We start from the raw sequence: 22,652 nt of genomic DNA, 5'->3' as shown, positions 1-22,652 counted from the left end.
AGGGTGGGATGGATGGATGTGCATCATGGACATGCATGCAGGGAGGAGAAGGAGGAGGAGACGGAGAGTCACCAGACCGGTGGCATTGGCGTTTCATTCATTAATACACGCACACAAACGTGCGCTGGAAAGCGACTGGAATGTTGCATGTTCAGCCAGCAACCAGCCACCAGCCACCAGCCACCACCAACTTCCATTCGGCTCCGTCTCCTTGGTATTTGTGCCTGTGTGTCTGTGTCTGTGTGTGTGTGCTTGAGTGAGTGTGCGTGCGCACTCGTCGCGCCTCCACACCACTTGGTCCATCCGCGAGTATCACTCATTCGTTCGCCGCCCGCCTCGATGGTTCAGCTTTTCAGCTGCGCGTTCGTGCCACAGCCATCCTGGAGCATTTTATTCGTCAGTGCCAAATATATTAGTGCAAAGTAGAACTGTGCGTCTAACATTGATAAACGAGAATATGTTGCTGCAAATTGTTGCTCCAGTGCCGTGACCAGTTACGGGCGCACCATAAAACCAGCTCGGCCGCGGAACATTTACAACAAAATAATATTCCTCAGATTTAATGGCAAAAATGTGCTAGCAACAATTAGCATTCCTCGGTCACTCGCGCTCGTTACAGCGGCCACTCCAATTGGGATTATTTCACACTGCAATAATACCAGCGGCAAAACGGATAGCTGCCAGAGGTGAGTGAAGGGAAAAGCCCTTCAAAGTAACCTTCCTTCGAGGCATCAAACACCGAACCACACAACAAAGCAAAACAAATCAAAATTATATTGTACAAAGTGTAATTCAATGCGAATTGTCGTAGGCGAATGATCAAGGGAAAATGCATTTGAAAAAAAAACATGTGTACAAGCAAACAAAGAAAGATGCCACAGAGTCCAGAGTCGTCGTCATCGAGGGCCATGGCATGTCGCAGTCTGTAATATGAGGCCCACAGCCCCGAGGTTATGCCGTCGGCGGAGGTTACTTCTGCGACGTCCCGATTCTCAGTGCCAGTGCCAGTGCCAGTGCCAGTCCCTCAACGAAGAATCACAAAAACTATTCTTTAGCAACAAATAACAATAAAAACGAAATAATACAGCCCCGAAAAAAAAGAAACGAACCCATAAACCGAAACGCCTCACTGCCAAATGCAAATATTAAGGCACTGCCACAAAAAATAAATTTTATAATTATGAAAAAAAGGGAAAAGCAGCAAATCGAATTGCGCTCAAAAAAGAAACCCCAGCGATGCCAGTTCCATGTCGCTGTGGTCATTGGCCCACAGAATCTTTTCTACAGAAACCACTGAAGTTTCCCATAAAAAATAAGTCAACGGCTCTCCTCGTGACTTTTTACTGGCAGCCGCTGCGGATCGTTGCTGTTATCGAGAGAGCAGAATTTGAGACCAAAGTTTAGGGTTTTTACAAGCATATTTGAGAAGGATTTAGGTTCAAATTATCTGTGTGTGGTGTACGATTGAGCTTTGTGTTCGTTTTGAACGTGAAAGGAGTAGAAAGAATCCTCTGTGGGGTTTTACAATAATTTGTAATCGCTACAATTGTTGCGTTCATTCAATAATGCTGAAAGAATGAAATTAATGAAAGAATATTCTTGCATACAAAACGGTTGATTAATTGTTTGATTTGAAGATTTTTGTGTAAGAAATTGTGAAGAAAAAGGGCAGTAGAGGGACTCCTACAAGTGTGGACTCGCAAGCATGTAGAAAGCAAAAGTGTCATGAGCTTCACTCCATACTCCAATAACAATAACGAACGACACAGAAGACTTTGTCAAACTAAGCCCCAAATAAAACAAAGTTTTCACTACAATCCGGCTTCAGGCTCTTAGGGAACAGGCTACAGCCTCCAGACGAGGTCTTTTACAATGACCAACGAGTGAGCCTTGCCGAGACAGCATGCTTTAATGTAGAATATGCAAATTGCGCATAGCTAATTTGCATTTATGACAAAAAATAATAACTAATAATCTGGCAGGAGAAGGAGGAGTGAGACGATGGACGGAAACCGAAACGGAGCTGGAGACTGAGACTGAGACTAAGACTGAGAAAGAGCAGCTCGAACCCGGCGACAATGACACACGAAAGATATGCGGGAAATTTACTATAATACTTCCAGGAAACTCACGAAAAGAGAGTTGCCGCGATGGATATTGGGTGTCCAGCGTGTTGCTTGTCCCGAAGAAGTGACCATGACGGGTCGCCAAAGCTCCACGAGTCCACAAAGGTGTCGCGCGCGCCAAAGCAAATTAGCGGCTGTGTCCAATCTGAAAACGAGCCACAGAGCTGCGCGAGAAGAGGCAGATACATACATAAATGCATACATAAATACATACATTTTTCTACATATATTTATGCAGCCTTGTAGAACAATGCCATCGTGTCCCTGTCTTTGCTGCGTTTCCTTGTCACGTGAAATCAAATCAAGCATCACAATTTCATGCTCAATCGAGAATGTAATTGAGCCGCACAGCCGTGCCTGTGCCTGTGCCGGTTCCTGTGCCCCCCCCCATCCAAGTCCAACTGCCGCCACTATGTCTGCCACAAATCCAATTGGTTGGGCCCAATGGCATCCTGAGATTTTGGAGCGTTTTTCCGGTTGCGCCGCTTCCTTCCAAGTGGGTGCAGGGGGCAGGGGGCAGGGGGCAGGGGCGGCACTGAAGCGTGGCTTGCAGCTGGAGCAACAGTTGCACAAATTTTCACACTCCAAAATGTTGTGGATTATATTTAGATGTGGAGAATATTTTTCTTAATTTTTACAGCTACTTGTTTATGGCCTAATTTATGCGCCAACACGAGGCACACATTTGTCGTGTTTTCTTCGGCATTGCCTCGGGACCTAGTCATATCCTGCATGTCCTGCGGCCATTGTTTAGATCACGTCCCCCGGCAACGATATCGAATCTCTGATCGATCTTCAAACCGAAGCTGAAACTTTGTTTCCAAGCGAACAGCCACATACACTCGGTTACTTGCTGCTGTGTGTCCTTTGTGCGTAGTTACTCAGCTTCATCTTCCTGCTCGTCCTTCGTGCTGCTACCATTCCGCTATCGGATAACACTGGCCCGCATATGCGTTTCATATTCATGTCCCATGTCCATGTATCTGCATCTTTTGGCGCTTCAAACTTGTAAGTTCTTTTCCCCTGTTTATGGGAAAAAGGGTTCGTGCATTTTTGTGCCCAAAAATATATGGGAATCTTTGTGTCCAAATATGCATGTGTGCGCGATCATCGAACCTCTTTACGATACGCATCTATAGATCTGTGGGTTGGCCTGACATGCGATCATAGGAGGGCAACCCTCAGCTAAGCGCTGTCTCGGACCCCTAGACCCTAAGATTTTTTAGAAATATTTTACAGCTCACAATCTTGTAATATTTTCAGCATCTTTTAGGTGGAGTACTTTTATTGTGTAATGATTATTCTTATTAAAAATGGGATCTTTGAGTTGAAATTGATCGTTGGAATTTTACCTGCGATTTTGGCATTTGTTTTGTGTTTAAAATTCGCTCGCTTAAAATATTTAAAATTAGACATTCTTAAGCACATTTATATGCCTGCCAATTGCTAAACTGTCAATTTGTTTTTATATTTCCTAAAACTATTTAAAAGGCGTCGCTTGTGCAGCGGCGCCGTTGACATGATTCACACTCTGCCTTAATATCAGCGAGCAGTGGGAGGGCTTACTGTACAGTGTGCATACATTTATGGCAGCGCAAAGAATTTTTCAAATTTTTGCACGTTGCCCCACGATAAGTGAGTGGCAGATTCTGCTGCAGCGGCCACATTGCACAGCTGAGGGCATAATTGTGCTGCAGTTGCAAGAAAAAAATAAACGTCACAGTCGATTAGCTCATCGACGACAGGCACCACAAAATAGGCGACTAAGAAGCAGCCAAAACATCGTAAGCGACAAAACAGCAGCTGAACAAAAAGGCAATATCAAAAAAATAAACAACAGCAACAAAGTCAGCAACACGTGCCACGCGGCCGGCTGACAAGTGCCAGAAAAGATACGATACCCAGACCCAAGGCAGGCGTGATCGGCCATAAGTCGATCAATGCATGAATGAATCGCGTAAAGACAAAAGTCCAAAGATTGGGCAGCAACAGCAACAAAAGTCGAGCGGTGACTACCAAAAAGGGCAAATCAAATTTTAGTGCTGATTCAGACACAAATGCTTGGAGTAAATATATCTGATTCAGGGGTCAACTTTTTGTTTTTGGCTTTATATAACTTTTATTTTATTGTAAGAGTCTGCTGCTGCTGGTGGCGTCGCCTTCTGGGCTTCGGTTTGAGCTTGGCTCAGCAAATGTCGCGGCAAAAGAAAGCCCCCAAAGAAAGTCGCTGCAGTTCGAGTGAAATGCAACACTTTTTGCCAATTCGGCAGAAGTCATGGCCGAGCGCCGAGCGCCGAGCGGTTTGTTTATTTTCTAGCAGCGTCACATGTGACATTGTCCGCAGCGAAGGCGACATTGGGAATCGTAGTAGTGGCCCCTCGGTAACCCAATCAAAAGTAATCTAAGGCAGCACCAGCACCAGCACCAGCAGCAGCAGCAGCGTCAGCGGCGGCGGCGTCAACGATGACGGTCGGAGCGTTTTAGTTGCGGTCAGCTTAGTGTCGAATCAAGTCGCACTGCACCCAGTGACCAAGTCGTCGTTGCTGGAGTCGCCTTCGCCTTCGCTTTCGTTGTTGTCGTCGTCGTTGTTGTCGTTCGCGTTTTATGTGGCATAATTTACGATCTCGCGAACGTTCTGCAAACTCCAGTTCCTTGGCCATCGACATTCCCTCAAGCGATGCAGCCTGCACTCAAAGCCACTTGCTTATGAGATGGATCCCAAAAGTAATCATTAGCACCACGGACTAAGCAAGGGTTTTAGCGGGGGTCTGCAGCTGCAGCAGCTCCCGTTCCCGTTCCCGCTCCAGCCTCTGCCTCTCTGCGCTCCCTCAGTGTGTTTGTTTTTACAGTGTCTCGGGGTTCTGGCTTTTTTTTCTGTTGTTCTTTTTTTTTTTTTTTTTTTTTGGTTCTCGATTTGTTTGCATATACGGTAGCCACCGAAAATGATTTGTTTTGTCTGCCCCCAGACGACAGGCGACAGGGTAAAAAGTGGCGGAGTGCAGGGGAGGCTTTCCGGGCAGGCGCTGGCTCTGGCCCATGTTGTCTGCCTCGATGGCAAAGTGCATTTTGAGTTGTGTTTGTAAAATATTGAATTACAATTTCACTAGTAAAGCGTGGCAAGTGTGGACCGTTGGTGTTCATTGTAGGACAAAGAAAAAGAACTTTGAAAGGGAGTCTAAAGAACGGATTTTATTTTTTTTAATTGTTAAGATTTAAATTTCTTCTGAATTCTTCAAACCCAAGGTTTGAAATCAAAAATTAATATTTTAAATATTTGTCTAAGTTTTTTAAGCTAATAATTTACGTACTTAAAAAAACATATCTGATCTAGGATTTACCATTTGGAATACATTAAAAAAAAAACAAGAGCTTAAAATATTATCATTCCAAAGCACACAAAGAGCATGGAAATTTGTGTAGCATTAAAACAAATATTTGTAATATTTTTCTTTATATTAATTATTATTTTTGTATGCACATTTTAACGGCCATTCAAATTTTAGTCACTTAATTTTTTTATTTGTTTGTCGCATTGAATTAGTTTTCTTTATTTATGAAGCAAACAGCAAACAGCAAACAATTTGAAATGAGGGAAATAAATGGGATTTACATTTTTATGAGCGGCATTAAAAAGGTTAAACATTTCTAAAGGGGGAAATAAAATATTTACGAGTTATTCAAGAAGCGAAGAAAAATATGGCGGCCATGTCAATAGGAGGAAAACCCCACTCGCACCACACAGACGCAAAACTGACATTGAATTTTGACAAGCGGAAGGGCCCAACAGACAACACACACACACACACACACACACACACACACACACAACCGTGCATTAGAGGAAGGGCAAAAGGAGGCTCGGAAAAGGAGAAAATAAATATTTCGAGCAAACGAACGAAATCCAAACGATTGCCTGCCCCCAACACACAAAAAAAAGCAAAGGGCTGAAAGAGAAAGCTTAACACTCGAATGCCAGAAATGTTCGCTAATGGAGTGTAACGGCACACACACGTACAGCTAGAGAGAGCGAGAGAGATAGAGAGAGAGAGAGAGAGAGAGAGAGAGAACACGCACACCAGCATGGCAAAACAAAATGAAACTCAAATAACAATTATTAAGGCGTTGCCAGACAGGCACACAACAATTATGCGCCTCTGTGTGTGTGGGCGGAGCGGCATCGGCGGCGGTGGCGGCGGTGGCGGCGGCGGCGGAGATAGCGGTGAACAGGCGCGATGCGATACAACGGAAACAGCAACACAAATACAAATATACATAAACATTTTGTACACACACACACAGCGCTGGCAGTTCCAGTTTGCCGTTCCAGTCCCGCGTCACTCGGTGTGTGTGTGTGTGTGTGTGTGTGTGGCACATTAAGCGCGCCAAGACAGCCAATGAGAAAATGTTGTTGGCTCTTCCGCTCTCGCTTGCGCTCGCCGTTTTTGTTTGCCAGAGGGTGGCATGCGACTGTGTGTATGTGTGTGTGGAAACCTGTTCTTTTTTTGTTTTGTTGTGTTACACTGAACAGCAAACGACAGCTACAACAGCAACAGCGACAGCGACAGCAGCGCAGCCGTATTGCAATGGTCGGTGAATGAACCGAGAAAAAGAAGTGCACAGTGGGATGATCCGGTTGTGTTTCTTCTGTAATCTGCCAAATTATTCCAAATCATATAAAATATACAAGATTTTGTGAGAGGGCCAGAAAAACATATTGCGAAGATTTGATGATAATTTTATGAGATACTTTTTGTTGAATCAACACATTAGACCTTTTTGGAAATGGGATTTTTGGTCATTTTGTAGAGGAGTATAGGGGTATCGATCTCCAAATGGTTACTCTTAGGCAGCAGAAATTAAGTTGTAGAAAATGTATGAGATAATTGCAATAGTGTGCTTTAAACTCTCCACGTGCACGTAAATTCTCTGCATTCTGTTCCCTTCCACGTATCTATTTTCCAGATAGACAAAACGATAAAATCAGTCAATGAGAAACACAATCTCAGGCGCATTTGTGTACCACAATATCCTAGTGACAAGCGATATATGAAGTGCCTGAAATTTATAATTGATCATTTACTCATACTTTATCCTAAACTATCTCTTTAACTTGGTTTTTTTTATATCTTCCCTCCAAAGAGGCTCACCTGATTCTGACTACCCACAGCAGATGGAGTCTCTGCTGGAGAGTCAATAAAATCAAATGATTGACAACAAAAACTTCCCAAACCCCATCCAACGACATTTTGTTCTCCCTCTCAAGTGTCAGCGACCTTTTGCCGTGTCTATTTTGGTCGCTTATTGGTCGTCAGATGCACCACTGTGCCGCCTGAGTCCTAATGCTGCTCAAATGCTACCTGGGACTGAGACTGAGACACCATTTTCTTGCTTCTTGTTCTCTCATTGTTGTTTCTTCTGTCAGCTTTATGGCACGATAGACGATTGCTTCTGTGTGTGTGTGTGTGAGTACCTTGTTTCCTGTGCTCGTTTGCTGTATTTCTGGTCTTGTCTAGGATTTTGATGCTTTCTATATTCTTTTGTCTTGTACAACATTTTTTGATGAATGCATTCACACACACACACGCACAGACACCACACACTCGCAACGCACTCACACAATCAAAACTTAGGGGGTTTTTGGTCCGGAGAGCGGGCTGTTTGTTCGGGTCCCAGTTCCCTCCACTTCTTGTGCTTATTCTTCTTGTTCCCACCACATCATATCGGTGAGTGTTTATCTTGCCTGCTAGTATTGGTGAGGATATGTTGTATGTGTGTGAGTGCCTGTTTGACTTCCAGAGAGGAAATCCGCTTAATGCTGTAATTTTGCTGCGCTGTACAAACGAACACGTCGACTTTGATACGAGTAGTGCAAGAATTTTACTGCCATGCCAGGGCAACTTTGGTTCATTCATTTATGAACATATTTTTATTATCCTTAAGAGTTTGGGGTAACCTGGGGAAAAGTACCCAGTTACCTTGGTACGAAACCTCTACGAAACCTTTGGGTTGAATGCTTCAAATACTAATTACAACATTTCTCCATGGTTTGATCATTATTATACAATTTTCTATAAGTTCCTTGTTCCTTAAAATCTACCACTAATCACAGCTACAAATCACCTCTTTTATAAATTACCCCAACTTAAATTTAATTCCCCCAAAATCTCTGCATTTTCAACACCATTTTTGAGCAGAACCAACTAATTGCCTAAGGATTAGGCAGACAGACTTTAAGAACTCCACTTCCAGTGGGATTTTGTGGGTTGGAACTGCTAGCCACGCCTGTTGATCCTCCCCCAAAATGGTGCAGCCAGATATTTTTAGCACGTTTCGACCCCCAAAAATCCAAAGTGTCAGCAGCATTGATAATAAAGTGAAAAGTGTCGTTAAGTTTCAAGGTGAGGGTTGTGGCGCGCGATGCTCGGAAAAACCAACACATAAGTAGATAAATTTATATATAAATGTATTTTTGTGTGCATCCATTAAACATGGCTGCCTTTCGTTTAAAGTTTAAATTTGAGTTTCAGAACAGTTTCCGAAAACGATTTAATTGCGGGGCACCTTTTATTTCTGGCTTTATTTTTCGCTTGCATAAAATGAAATTATGGCAACAATGCAATGTTAATGCAGTGTATATCTGTATGTGTATGTATGACTGTATGTGTGTGTTTGTGTGTATGTATTCACAGTCGTATAGGTATCTAATGAAACGTGATTTTCTGTAAAACGTGACTTTGTATTGATTTTTTCTTCGTTCATACTTTTGTTTCATTTTACACCCAGCGACTGAGCCTCAGAAATTTCTTATATTTCTTCATCTTGTTGTTGTTGTTGTTGTTGCTGTCATTGTTGTAGCTGCTATTCAGTTTGTTGTTGTTGTTGTTGTTGTTGCTGCCTGCACTCTTAAATGCAGCAGCAAAATGGTATATGGTATCGTATACTGACTGCCAAATGAATACGCAGTAGATTGACTTCTGAATAATTTCGATACGAAATAGAGTCATTACTGCGGCTGAGGTGGGTTAAGAAAAAGCACAGAAAAAGTGGTTTAAAAGAGTGATTTAGTAGGGGTAACAGTAGCACTTGAATGGAAGATTTTTGCACTTTTTAGGAAATAATTCTGATATTTTAAACTTCGTTTTTGCTGAACAAACCGAAGCATTTGTAGGTACAAATATTGAGCAGTGATGAGTGAAGTGATGAGTGAACTATGGAACCCTTTCTTTTAAATACTTTATTACAAACCTTAAATATTATTCCACACGTAAGCACTCGAAATATTTGATATCTTCTGCTGTTTGCTCAACTTCCATGTGTAACATGTTACACGGCCGGTGGCTATTTGCCAGTTTCCACGTGCATATTTGCTCAGTGTCCACCATTCAGTGCAAGTCGCACCATGGACCTTTGTTGTTCCTGCTGCTGCTGCCGTTTTAGAGCAAATTCAAAATCAAATTCAAATTTATGGGGAACATCACGTACTGACAACGTACAACAATAACAACAAACGAGAGGCGGCAAGTCCAGTTCCTATGCAAGTGATAATGGAGGTGTTTGTAGGCATTTACGCGTAGGTGAGGTGAAACTGAAGGCTGTAGGCTGTAGGCTGGAGTCTCTATGCTAGGGCTGGGCATAAAATTATGATTATCGATTTGACCCTCGGTAGAAGTAGTTGTTGTTGCTGTTGTTGTTGTTGTTGCTGTGTGCGGCCAATGTGTTGACTTGTTTGATTTCCCAAGGAGAAAACGACAGGCAGCATGGTGCGGACTGCATTTGGATGCTACTGGGACAGGCAGAGGCTGAGGGACTCTGCCACCGGCATGGGTCATTTTTGATGCTGTTGTTGGCCTTTGGTTGGGGGGGGGGGGGCGAGTTCTGTTCTCTTGCTTGATGCCGACGCGGTCCATCGGCCATTTGGTTGCAAGTTTGTATTGTTGATCGATTTTACGTGATATTTTCGAGATTTTCCGTATTTATTGCTGGCTGCTCGGCTGCTGCTCTCCTGCCTCCGTTTGGTACACATTTTGTTGTTGTTTTCTTTTATTTCATTTGAAAGTTTACTTTCGCATTTTGAACGCCTCATCGGTTTACGTATTTGCTCTATGTACAAGTACCATTTCCATTCCCTTCCCCCCTTCCTGGGTAGCTGTGGAGCTGTGAACCGGGAGCTCTGGTTCTGGCTCTGCCTCTGCCTCTGTCTCTGTGTTTGTTGAGCAAACACAAATAAAATACATGCATAATTATTTTTGAAAATATAGTGTAATGAAAACAGTGATTATGATGTGTTGGTTGATTATTATTACGATTATGGGCTTGGTTGGCTCGCCTCGCCTCGATTTTTGGTTTTATTTGCTTTCACTTCGCTGCTTTTGCAGTTCATTGTTTGCCCTGTGGCATTGCATTGTGCTTTTGCTGTACTTTTGATTTATTCAGAGCCTTATGCACAATAATTTAACGGATTAATAGTAAACAAATGCAATCAGCAACAATTTGCAGTTGTGGCCAGGCATTGGGCGCATTTCTGGCTGGCTTTCAATTCGAAAATTTACACACGAATATTTCTACATGTTTTTATGCACATAAAGCTTATGACTAATGCTCGGGTATTTGACTATTAATAAGCACATTTTTGTAGTGATATTTATAGAGAAATACGTGCATATTTAAGTACATGTATTTTGTAAAAATAATTGAATTGAAGCTGATTTTAATTAAACTCTCGGAAATCCTCTTTTGTGGTTGGTTGCATGTGGTTTAAGCAATGTTTTAGCTTAATTTACATGAGTACATCCCATGAAATTATAGGTTGTTTCTTTTAGAGTTAATTGCTGTTACCATATCTATTTGATTTGAAATCCTAGCTCTACGTACAGTAAACATTATTCCGCCATCTCGCGTGACAGCGTCAAACTGTTGCAAACTCCTCGAATATCATACCAAAATAAATACGCACCACATTTGAGGATCATCTTTGTTCATTTTTATGACATTGTCTGATGGTTCTGCATGTTATTTGTACACTTTTCTGCCAGTTCTGTGGTCCTTAACGCTTTATTCCTTGCCATTATGCTAATCAATGGGCCGTTCTTTGCATACATTAAGGCGCCATAAAAGTGCCAATTGTAGTCATAACCCCCAAAAACGCCAACAAAACCAGTAAGAACAAGAACAGCAACAGCAGCAACTTGAAACCGGAGGCCAGAAACAACGACAACTGTGCGCAATTAGCGGATTTGGGCAACCAAAAACAAAGCCAAAGCTAGGGCCTTGTGTGCCTCCTGGTAATGGGTGGTGTTGCTGCTGCTGCTCCCTTTCATTGTTGTTGTTGTTGTTGTTGTTGTTGTTGTCATGACCGTCGTTACTTGTTATTGCAGGCAATTAAAAACGTACGCCCAACACCCTCCCGCACACACAGAGAGAGAGAGAGAGAGAGAGCCAGGAACATACCCTCCACGGATTGCATAAACTTTTGTTTGATAATGTTAAAGTGCCGCGCAAACAAATCAAAAAGCATATTGAAATTGGGTTAATGTACGAAGGCTGCTTTCTGCTGTTTTCGGGGTGCTAAGGACACTGTGCCGGTTGTTTGCTTTACGGGTTATAATCCCAAAATTAAGCGCGAGCTGAGCATTAAAATTTTGCGACCCATTCGCTGCCAGTGGCTGCCACTGAGGGTGTTGGCCCGGCCCCTTCATCGACGCGACGCCGACTGTTGTTTCAAGATAAAAACTTCATGTGCGTTGGAAAAACACAGAGGAAAAGGAGCTGTGGGAGTGGGGAAGAGTGGCTGGATGGATGAACATTTTGGCAGGGACACAGGAGCCACTCTTATCGTGGCGGCAAAAAGAGTGTTACAATGGCATATGTTACGCACATTGAAAACGTATGCCGAGTTTTCCATTTTTGCGCCTGCTGTGGCAGCTTCCCACCTGATAGGAGTCGTCTGGGTCTGGATGTGTGTGTGGGAAACTCTCTGCACTGGCATGTACCTGATCCTGTCCATGGTCTTGCTTGCTCTCTCTCTCTCTCTCTCTCTCTCTCGTCGTGGCTTTCTCACACTTCCCGGACATGTGTCGACTGTTTTTCGCCGTGTTTTTTCCCGCTTGGTTATCAATCGACCGATTGGAATTCCCCGCTAGAGAGACACGCTAGCGTGAGAACTGACCAGTGGCTTGGGTTTTTAACATATTATTCGTACCTGTGCCGAAGTGTTGATGGGAATGTGACTGCAAGGATGTCCGCCGCATGCCGAGAAGCGCCGTGGCCGCAACTCCCACATTAGCATCGGCCCAGCGGAAGATGGCCAAAGGTCCAATGTCCCTCTAATTGCTTTATGGACTCTACCATAGTTTTTCCACTTCTCATTGCTCTGGGTAGCGTGGGAACGACCAAACATCTTACCTCCTACGGCCTCTCCTCATCCTCCCTCCTGCTCTTGCTCTCCATTTGGGCTGCTGCTGCTGCTGCCTCTGTCTCTCTTCTCCTCTCGCTGTAGTTCAAGTTCAGTGTGAATATTTGTGTTTTGACTTTATTTGTAAACTTTTTCTTCATTTGTTTTTAGTTTGCCTCGCACCAGATTAAGGTCAAGTTGGCCAGGAAGGGGCACATTTCTCTCACTTTGGATCGGTTCATTTGGGCTGCCAGTCGAAGCATGAGTTGAGTTTTTATACACTTTCCGGGAAAGAGCAAAAGAGAAACGCTCGCTGGAGATTCTATATATATTCTGAGATACACAATGAGACCTTGAATATGAATAAATTCCTTTGACTTTGTTCCGTTTGACTTCTCAGACTAAGTTCCTAATATTTGGTATACTTTTTATCGGCAAAGACTGGTTCCACTTTTGCCTTTTACTAGTGCTAAACCCTTAAACTTAATCTCAAATTATAATTACTGCAAATGGGCTATAAGATATTAAAGTACGGATTGACTTTCGGCTGGTGATTAAGTGCAATTTGTTTGAAGTTCAGCTCTAATTTCTATTGAATCTTTCGATTTAATATTCAGAAAATTGGCATTCAAATCGATGGAGACAGCGTTGAGCCTTTTATTGATATCCTAGTGATAGCTCAACTAACATCGTTATCGCTATCAATTTTAAAACATGCAAATTTGAGCTATACTTTACGTTAATTAATTGCAGCTTTTACGGAGAACATTCACTAAAATGTATTTATTGGTCTGAAGCATACAATTATAATTGTACTATTAAAACAAGTAGCTGTACATATGATCAGAATGTTGAAAATTGTTTATACGAATCTCTGATTTGAACATTTTTCCTAGAGCATTTACTAGTCCATAGCTAAAGATTTCTTAAAAAAGCAACTCGAGACGCACGCACATTGAACATAAAAATGAGCGACTCTTTTTTTTTGCGTGGTTTCCTCTTCCCTAATTGAAGTTCTGACTTCCGTTTCTTTATGATTGAGCCATGAGTCTCAAATGGTGCGACATATATCATTGGATCTGACTTATGTATACGTGTATGAATATATGTTTTTTATGTATATGAAATGCTGGAGAATATCCTGAATCATTTGTGACCCACTTAGGGATCATAAACAATCTTATTAGCTGGACTAACGCGCAGATGCTGCTGAACCCTGTAACTGACTCCTGCTGACTGCCATTTATAACAATCGCGAACGCCTTTTTCGAGGAGACTGGAGGAGAGAGAGAGAGAGAGAGAGAGAGAGAGGTTTATCGCTTTGCCGGCTGCGGTGGTGATGGCGGGCGGGTACTTCAGACGCGCATGTTGTCACATTTGCGTTGCGGATTAGCGGCGAATGCTCTTTAGGATTATGATCATTGAGCAAATCTGTTGCTCCTGCAACTGTGTGTCCCGTGTGCATAACGGATGTCTGCACAATTCCCTTAGCATATATTTGACTCTTGACAAATGTTTCATTGCTGCTCTGTAGGAATCACAGTGTCTCAGCGACTACGTGACCTGTGTCAATAAACTTGTAATTACGTGCAAAATTCTTGGCTGGCTTTAAGGTTTTGCATCTAGGTAAAGTTCTTTAAAGTGAAGTAGAAGAAATAAAGCAGCAGGAGCTGCCAAAAACTGCGCCAAAATCACGTTCGAAACTATCAATGGAAAGACAACGAACGAACGACCACATGACGAGGCTCTCTGTGGGTCAGCCTGAGCAGGCAGAAAATATATATAAACCGCCTCTCTCGCTCTCTCATCATTTGTCTATTATGTATATAATGTATGTATATAAAAGTCAGACTCCTGTGGTTGGCAAAAGTCAACCTGTTGCATGCAGAAGTCAGGCCGAAAGGGATGGCATGAACGACTACTTCCGGTTGCCATTTGGGTCGTAGGCAGAGGATCAGCAGGATCAGTGTAACATTTGTAACATTGCAAAAAGTCAATTGGCCTGACAGGTAGAATGGCCATCAGCTAGCCAATGGCAAGTTGCAGCCAGGCAGCGACAGGTAGAGAGCTGCTCCTGAGCGTTGTTAAAACTGCTTGTCCTGGCCGAGAGCAGCTCAGTTGCCAACAGGTGATCGCAGGGCAGACACCAGCAAGTGCTGCAGATCGATTTTGAAAGATTTTTTGAACTAAATAAAAATGACAAACCAACGCAAAGTGCGCAGAGATTCCTACGAGAGCAGATTGCATGGTGGGTTTTCGGTTTTGGGCGTGGAGTTTCTCCTCCTGTCGTTATGTGTCACAGATTTATCAACCATTTTTGTGTGTTTGCTTCTCTTTTTTGTCGTTGCAGATATAGCCAAAACGTGTGCCATGAAGGAGAAAAGCAAAAATGCTGCACGCACGCGACGTGAAAAGGAAAACACGGAATTCTGCGAATTGGCCAAATTATTGCCACTACCAGCGGCGATTACATCACAGCTGGACAAGGCCTCCGTCATACGGCTGACCACATCCTATTTGAAAATGCGCCAAGTGTTTCCCGATGGTAAGCTCAACCCGATAACTCCCCCGAACAGCTCTTTCCTCGGTGCTTAATTGCCGCTCAATTTGTCCTGGCTCTTGGTGTTTCATCTGCCTCCTCGTGCGAATTACGCCCGTTGGCTATGTCAAATGATGCGGAATGTTTGACAGCCACGCGACCACGCCACGCTCATTATGTGGAAGTTACACAGTTCCACGTAGCCTCACAGCGGGACATGCTCCTTTTGTTGTTCCGATACGGAGTCGTTGGCCAAAGAAATTTCAAGTTTAAACGGCGATGTTTGTTTAAAGCATATGTTTGTGAGAGGACAGCCAGGACAGCCAGGACAGTGAGGGAAAAACCACTCAACAATGGGCAGACAATAAACAGTCGAGCGGTGGTTGGGGGGGGGGGCTTGTCTTTTGCTAAAACACAATGGCGGCTGTTGTTTCACTCAAAAAGCAACGAGCAACGAGAGCCGAGACTGGAAGTTGGGTGGCTTCTCTCTCTCTCTCTCTCGCTCTCTCTGTGTCTCTCTCGCCAACCCTCTCTTTGGGAGGAGTGTGCGCTGCTGAGATTTTGTGCTGGCGAAGAGGGTTGCGCGCGTCAAAACACGGCTGGGGGAAGGGGAGAGACTGCTGCCTGAGACTGTGACTGCGAGTGGTGTGGGTGTGGGTGTGGGTGTGGGTGGAGGCGTTTTTGCTGGTGTCGTTCCCATTGTTGCGTGGCCGTTTTGTGCTTTTCTTTTCTGGCTTTATTGAAATAATTATTTTAATAATAGGCAACAAACAACGGCAAGCGACGAACAAGGCAAGAAGGAAGCATCAAGTACATAGCTGACAATACATGGGAGGTGGAGTAGGAGGAGGAGGATGAGGATAAGGATGAGGAAGAGGATGTGGTTGAGGATGTGACTGTGTGCCCATGGGGGTGGGCTGTGAATGGGCCACCTACCGCGCTTGATGACTTTAATTGGGGAATAATATTTAGACGTCAGCAGTGTGACAGCAAGTAGGCCGCTGGTGGGAACTTCTCGAATTAGAATGCAATTAATTGTTTGTGCTAAAAACTCAACTCACATGCAACTTTATTCCTCTTGCAGGACTCGGCGAAGCTTGGGGCTCCTCGCCGGCCATGCAGCGCGGTGCTACCATCAAGGAGCTCGGCTCTCATCTGCTGCAAACGCTGGATGGCTTCATCTTTGTGGTGGCGCCGGATGGCAAAATTATGTACATCTCGGAGACAGCCTCCGTGCACTTGGGTCTCAGTCAGGTGAGTGTCGCTCTCTCCTTTGATTTGATGTGATTTATGCGCATAAATTGTCCGGGCTGATGGCTGCCCTTTTGTATGCCGTTGGCCACTTGGATTTGCAAGTCAATTGGGGCCACAACAAGGCGTTGGCGCATCAAAAGGCGCACTAGCAGCCCGGCAATTCATTTGCATTTGCCATCCACTAATTGGCACTCGTCTCAGCCTGGATTTCACTCTCTAATTTGTGCGTTCTTCTACTTTGGCTAGGTGGAGCTGACGGGCAACTCCATATTCGAGTACATACACAGCTACGATCAGGACGAGATGAATGCCATTCTTTCGCTCCATCCGCACATGCATCAGCATCCAGTGAGTAGACAAAAGAGAAACAAAATGCAAAGCAATTCCCTGGCACATTTCACTCAAATGTTCGCCTCTCTTTTCTCACCTACTTTTCCGCCCTCGCTGTGCGATCACTCAAATGTTGTACTCACGCCTCAGGCCGCCTTTCTCAATACCCTACAGCTCGCACAGACGCACACGCCCATCGGTAGTCCCAATGGTGTACAGCACCAGACTGTCTATGGCCACGATCGTGGCTCGCACACCATTGAGATCGAGAAGACCTTCTTCCTGCGCATGAAGTGTGTACTGGCCAAGCGGAATGCGGGCCTCACCACCTCCGGCTTTAAGGTGCGTTTGTATGCAGTCATACTCCATTTTTAAGTGGCTTTAATTGTGTTTTCTTGTAGGTGATACACTGCTCTGGCTATCTGAAGGCTCGCATCTATCCCGACTGTGGGGATGGACAGGGCAGCCTGATACAGAATCTCGGACTGGTGGCCGTTGGTCACTCGCTGCCTTCCTCTGCCATTACAGAAATCAAGCTGCACCAGAACATGTTCATGTTTCGGGCGAAGCTGGACATGAAACTAATCTTCTTCGATGCGCGGTAAGTCAATGGGTAGAAAGTTTAGGTAAACAGACACACACACACATGCTGTAGTGCGTTTGTATGCAAAAACTGTAGACACGAAGCCAAAAACGTTTCTCGCTTCATTCGTTTTAGTGCGTTTGAATGCAAAAACAACAGACACAAAGTCACAAAACGTTTCTTGCTTCTCTGCTGCTACGCTGCGGCGTCCGAGATCCAATTGTGAATAGGCAATCGTGCAATAGTGCATTCGGCACACGAAGATGTTTTTCTGCCGCTGCGGTTCTCTGAGCATAGGTGCGAATCACCACGAAGCTTTTTACGCTGTGCATGCGCCGACTGCGCTGCCGAGATCTTTGCCTATGCACAACAACAGCAAACAGCGTGGCCGGCCACTGTTTTAAAGTCTGTTTCGAGTGGACATTACTCCACACTCCGTAGAATACATCTCAGAATGTGTATCCCTATTTCAAGTCCAGTACATTCGACACTAGACAAATATTTAAACGGGCCACAGCATTCGGTGACAAAAAAGTTACCCACCACCTCCCCCGAAAAAAAAAGATAATGCTTACAAAGTACCAGAAAAATCAGCAAAAAGGGAAGAAAGGGGAAGCATACAAAAAAGGAAAAGGAAACGGGGCGACATGACAAAAAGAAAAACAAATCATTTCCCTCTTGAGCTTGATTTTGCCTTTGTCTGCGCGGTCTGGTGAGGGGGAACTGTGAGGGGGGCCCAAAAAACCAGCCCACTTTGTCTGACATTATTGTCACTCAATTACCCTCATGATGCTGCCCTGACGCGCCAGCGTATTGGCGACTGTGCCACTCTGGCTCCCCCCTTCCTTGCTTTCACGTTGTAGAGCAACCCCAAAGTGGGAAAGAAAAAGCCGCCCCCTTTGGGCTCTTTTGGCCCTGCATAATTGAATTGGACAAAAGTAAACCAGGAATACAGGGGAAGAGGGGAAGAAGGGAAGCCACCAATGTCCGTTCGCTTCCCTGTTTAAATAAGCAAATCTTTGACGTGGTGTCTCGCCTCGCTTGAAAAGCTCGTGCATAACCTCAACTGACGTTGGTTGTTTATTTGCTTACAGCGTATCGCAGCTAACCGGATACGAGCCGCAGGACCTCATTGAGAAGACGCTGTACCAGTACATTCATGCCGCTGACATCATGGCCATGCGCTGCTCCCATCAAATCCGTAAGAAAACAAAGCCTCAACCTCTAAGCTCTTAGCTAACGGTATCTGTTCCCTCTCGCTCCCGCACCCCGTTTAGTGCTGTACAAAGGACAAGTTACCACCAAATATTATCGCTTCCTGACCAAGGGCGGCGGCTGGGTGTGGGTGCAATCCTATGCCACGCTGGTGCACAATTCACGCTCCTCGCGCGAGGTCTTCATTGTGAGCGTCAACTATGTGCTGAGCGAACGAGAGGTCAAAGACTTGGTGCTGAACGAGATTCAGACGGGCGTGGTGAAGCGGGAGCCCATCTCGCCGGCTGCCCAGGCAGCAGCAGCAGCGGCGGCGGCAGCCCAAGCAGTCGCCTCCGTACCCGTGCCCGTGCCCGTGTCAGTATCCGTGCCCGTGCCCGTACCTGTGGTGGTGCCTCAGTGTGCGGGTGCAGTGGCTGCGACGCCGGGCACGCCGGTCAGCCTCGTGCTGAGTGCCAGTCCCAAGTTGGATCCGTACTTTGAGCCGGAACTACCGCTCTCTGTGCAGCCGCAGCCGCCCAATGCAGTGACTCCCGTGACGCCCAACAATAATCCCAGCAGCAACAACAACAACAACGGGGTGTGGCACCACCACCAGCTGCAGCAGCAGCAGCAGCAGCAACAGGGCAGCAGCATGGACCACGACAGCCTCAGCTATACGCAACTGTACCCGCCGCTGAACGATCTCGTGGTGAGCTCCAGCAGCAGCGTGGGCGGGGGAACAGCATCCAGCGCAGGCGGCGGATCAAGTGCCTCAGCATCGTCCTCTGGCGTGTACTCCACGGAGATGCAGTATCCAGACACCACGACGGGCAGCCTGTACTACAACAACAACAATCACTACTACTACGACTACGATGCCACGGTGGACGTGGCCACCTCCATGATACGCCCCTTCTCGGCCAACTCGAACAGCTGTTCGAGCAGCTCGGAGAGCGATCGCCAGCTGTCCACGGGCAATGCGTCAATCGTGAATGGCACCTCGCCCTCCCAAACCACCTACAGCGATCTGAGCCATAACTTTGAGCTGAGCTACTTCTCCGACAACAGTTCCCAGCAGCATCAGCAGCAACAACAACATCTAATGGATCATCAGCACCTGCAACATCAGCGACTGCAGACGCAACAGCAACAGCAACAGCAGCAGCAGCAGCAACACCAACAATACCAACAGTCACCGTACGCTATGCCACACCACCAACAACAGCAGCAGCAACAACAACAACAACAACAACAGCAGCAACAACAGCGCGTGGTCAGCGACTTTGCAGAGAGCTTTAAGAGCGTGAATGCAGCTGCGGCGGCAGCGGCGGTTGTGGCCACGCCCCATTACACCAGTGTGATTGTGGAGCCGCAGCACTATATACCCAACGATTTTGTGCATTAGCAGCGACTAAATGTTACTGCTGCTGTTGTTGTTTCTAAAACAAAGCGCTGTCCCTGGCCAGGTGCAAGTTATCGATTTATCGTTTATGCAACGCTGATTTATCAGTTTCGATTTGTAATATGTGGCAGAGCCACCTCCAAATTGCGAATGCAAAATCTTTTTGCAATCCCGCTCTCCCTCTATCTCTTTCTTCTCTTATTTATTGCACACTTTTCTCCTTTACGTGGGGCGAAGAAATGAATTGAAATGTGAAAGATGAAAATGCAAAAATTCTTGTTAACAAATGCAAAAGCAAATACAAATTCTATATTAAACTTTAGTCGTAAGGCCTAACTCTAAGATGTTCATACAAACTAACTTAAATGAATTGCACATACTTATAAATAAATACATTAAATACATATAAACAAACACAGGCATGCATACGGCTCTCTATATAAACACCAAACACACAAACACCCACGAGATCTGTATTAAGTAATGGATAAAATATGGAGCAAAGTGTAAATAAAGTTGGGTTCGGGGTCCGCTCACTATGCAGCTATCGAATATGATCTTCATAAGTACAACACACACACACACACACACATACGTAATTGTAACTGTAAAAAACATTTAACTATTATTGCGAATTTTTCTAATTTGAATAAACAAATTATTATGTGGGTGAACAATAAAACGTTAAGTATTCAATTGTTTAGATCGTTTTAATCGTAAATATGGATGATTAGCTACGATTGTTCACTCAAAGAGTATCTTCTTGTTCAAGGTCAAAATTCAGGAATCAAGGTTTTTTCCGGTTTTTATTATTCCGAAGACGTAAAATGTTTACTAACTTTCAATTGGGCTTGCATTTCCGAATGGAGGCGCCATCTTGCGGATGGTAGCACTGCTGTTGAAACTATTTTTTAGTGCTGCCGGATCAGCTACAGATTGTTATAGCTCTTCGGTAGATGACGTTAGTGCGCAAAATACTGAATTATGTTTATGGAAATTGCTATTAATAAAAAAAGGTCAAGTTATAGTTGAAATTAAGCTGATTTAACTTTTTTCTTTCGATTTTGTAATGATTAAATAAATATTTAGTTGTTTAGTATTTTCGCGTAGTATTTCGTGGCAAGACGCCACCTAGCGTATCTGAGCAATTGATTGGAGCTGTCCCAAGAAAAGGGACAGGGGGCGCTGTTTGCTTTAACTGAAAAAGATATCGAAAATATTCGATTAATACTGGGCACATTCGAACATTTGAGCGCTGCAAAGTTTCCGCTTTTCAGGCTTTTCAGTTTGAATGTGTGTTTGAATATCGCAGTGTTTTGTCCTGTTTTGATTTACTTAAATCGATTCATGGTTATTTCTATACAATCGCTTCCATTGGCAGCATTCAGAGCTAATGAAAACTAATCTTAGCCTCGTAGCCGCTCTCAGCTGCTGCCCCGTCCATTATTCATTTGACTTGCTTATTGGCAAAATCTCAGCTCAGCTCAGATGCAGCACCACAAACACATAAGAAGAATCCCTTTGGGTCATGTTGTTGGCTAGGAATAGTGTCGGGGTGGCACACACTTCTGTGTGTGTGTTTGTGTGTGTGGGCGAAGTGCCATTGATTTATTGCCTGCCATTTGTGTGTCGGCCGAGTAGGCTTTTGCCGAGATGTTCTATCTGCAGATAAACTCATTGCCTCACCCGACCCTTAGGCCGGGCTAATTGTCGTTTTTCAATTGCCACAAATACTGCTTGGGCAAGAGGTATTTGCACTTTGGGTTGCAGTGTGGGTTGCGCCTTTTGCTAATTTATTTCTTGAAGCATTCGGAAAAGTTTTACGCCTCGCCTGCACATGGACCGCAAATTATTTAATTGCCATCGGGGGCCATGCCCCCAACCCCACCATCGAAAAAACCGATCCCAGTGTGGGAGTTGGAGTCGATGCCTTTTCCTTTTTGCTATGCTGCTCAAGGACCACCTCCCTGCTCTCCGCCGCGCTCCCCTCCCCGCCTAGATGCAATAATTTAAGTGCAAGCAAACCGCAACTTTCTGGCTGAAGCACGCACACAGACTACGTCCGGAGTCCTTCTGCTTCTGCTTCTGCTCCAGCCTCGCCTTGCATTGGTTCAACTTGAGACAGAGATAGGGACACAGAGGGAGAACGAGGCATGAGATCGGAAGTTCCAAAGGCCAAAGAAGTCATATTAAACATGAACAAAAGCAAAAAACGCAAAAAAATGAACGTGGGAGTTGCATCTGCACAGTTTTTGGTTTTTTCTTTTTCTGCACGCGCTTCAGCTCGGACTTGCCTGCTTGTGGCTGCTCCAATGCCCCAAAGCCGCCATGGCCATGTTGCACTGCTGCCCCCCCTCTGTGGCTTTTGGCCTTGCCGGACATCAGTCGAGTTGCACTTTAATAATGAAAGTTGCGCCATTTTGAAGCACATTGAAAACATTTTGGAATGCAAACCTAATTTCGAGGCTTAAAAACGCAAGTGCCCAGTGCCCAGTGCCCAGTGCCGGCAGAGCAAAAGTATTTCAATTTAAAATTCGTAACGAGCTTACGTGCCAGCTGGCCAGGACACACACAATGTCTCCCATTTGCCTTGCTTGGGTCTGCTCCTCTCTGGGCTCTGGTCAGGCAGCACTCGATTCGACTTGGGCTTCAGCTGCATTTCAAATTAATGCAAAACGCAAAAGTGTGTGCCAGTGGCAGGGCCAGTGCCAGTGCCACATTGAAATTAAACGAGAGGCGAGCAAAGTTAGAGATGTCATTCGTTTAGGCAAAAAATATAACCATGAACTCTTGCATTTTGGGTGGGTTCAAGCAGGTTGGGAAAAACTCGTAAG

General features: G+C 44.8%; 1 protein-coding gene across 4 annotated transcripts; it reads left to right on the top strand.

Annotated features, from left to right (window-relative positions):
- Window positions 1–316: 316 nt before the first annotated feature.
- Window positions 317–20,498, top strand: LOC117589756 (protein single-minded). Of its 4 annotated transcripts, none has more exons than XM_034281941.1 (8): window positions 317–686; window positions 14,867–15,061; window positions 16,140–16,309; window positions 16,556–16,657; window positions 16,790–16,981; window positions 17,041–17,240; window positions 18,317–18,423; window positions 18,500–20,497. In XM_034281941.1, exons 2-8 carry the CDS (start codon window positions 14,887–14,889, stop codon window positions 19,819–19,821), a joined length of 2,268 nt encoding a protein of 755 aa, XP_034137832.1. In that variant the 5' UTR covers window positions 317–686; window positions 14,867–14,886; the 3' UTR covers window positions 19,822–20,497. The 4 variants fall into 4 exon arrangements, with proteins under 4 accessions (XP_034137832.1, XP_034137830.1, XP_034137828.1 ...); XM_034281939.1 differs by lacking the exon at window positions 317–686 and adding an exon at window positions 4,622–4,850; XM_034281937.1 differs by lacking the exon at window positions 317–686 and adding an exon at window positions 14,551–14,764 and having other exon boundaries at window positions 18,500–20,498.
- The last annotated feature ends 2,154 nt before the right edge of the window (window positions 20,499–22,652 follow it).

The sequence above is a fragment of the Drosophila guanche genome, unplaced genomic scaffold (genome assembly GCF_900245975.1).
Source record: "Drosophila guanche unplaced genomic scaffold, DGUA_6, whole genome shotgun sequence".
NCBI classification, from domain to species: domain Eukaryota; kingdom Metazoa; phylum Arthropoda; class Insecta; order Diptera; family Drosophilidae; genus Drosophila; species Drosophila guanche.
The sequence above is the reverse complement of the archived record's forward strand: the minus strand, read 5'-3'. Positions and strand labels throughout refer to the sequence as shown.

Excerpts from the sequence above, each read along its gene's own strand:
- LOC117589756 (XM_034281937.1), top strand. The coding sequence starts at position 14,713 with ATGACAAACCAACGCAAAGTGCGCAGAGATTCCTACGAGAGCAGATTG. Across the intron at positions 14,765-14,866 it reads CTACGAGAGCAGATTGCATG|ATATAGCCAAAACGTGTGCC; the intron begins GTGGGTTTTCGG and ends TTGTCGTTGCAG. Across the intron at positions 16,658-16,789 it reads CGCACATGCATCAGCATCCA|GCCGCCTTTCTCAATACCCT; the intron begins GTGAGTAGACAA and ends CTCACGCCTCAG.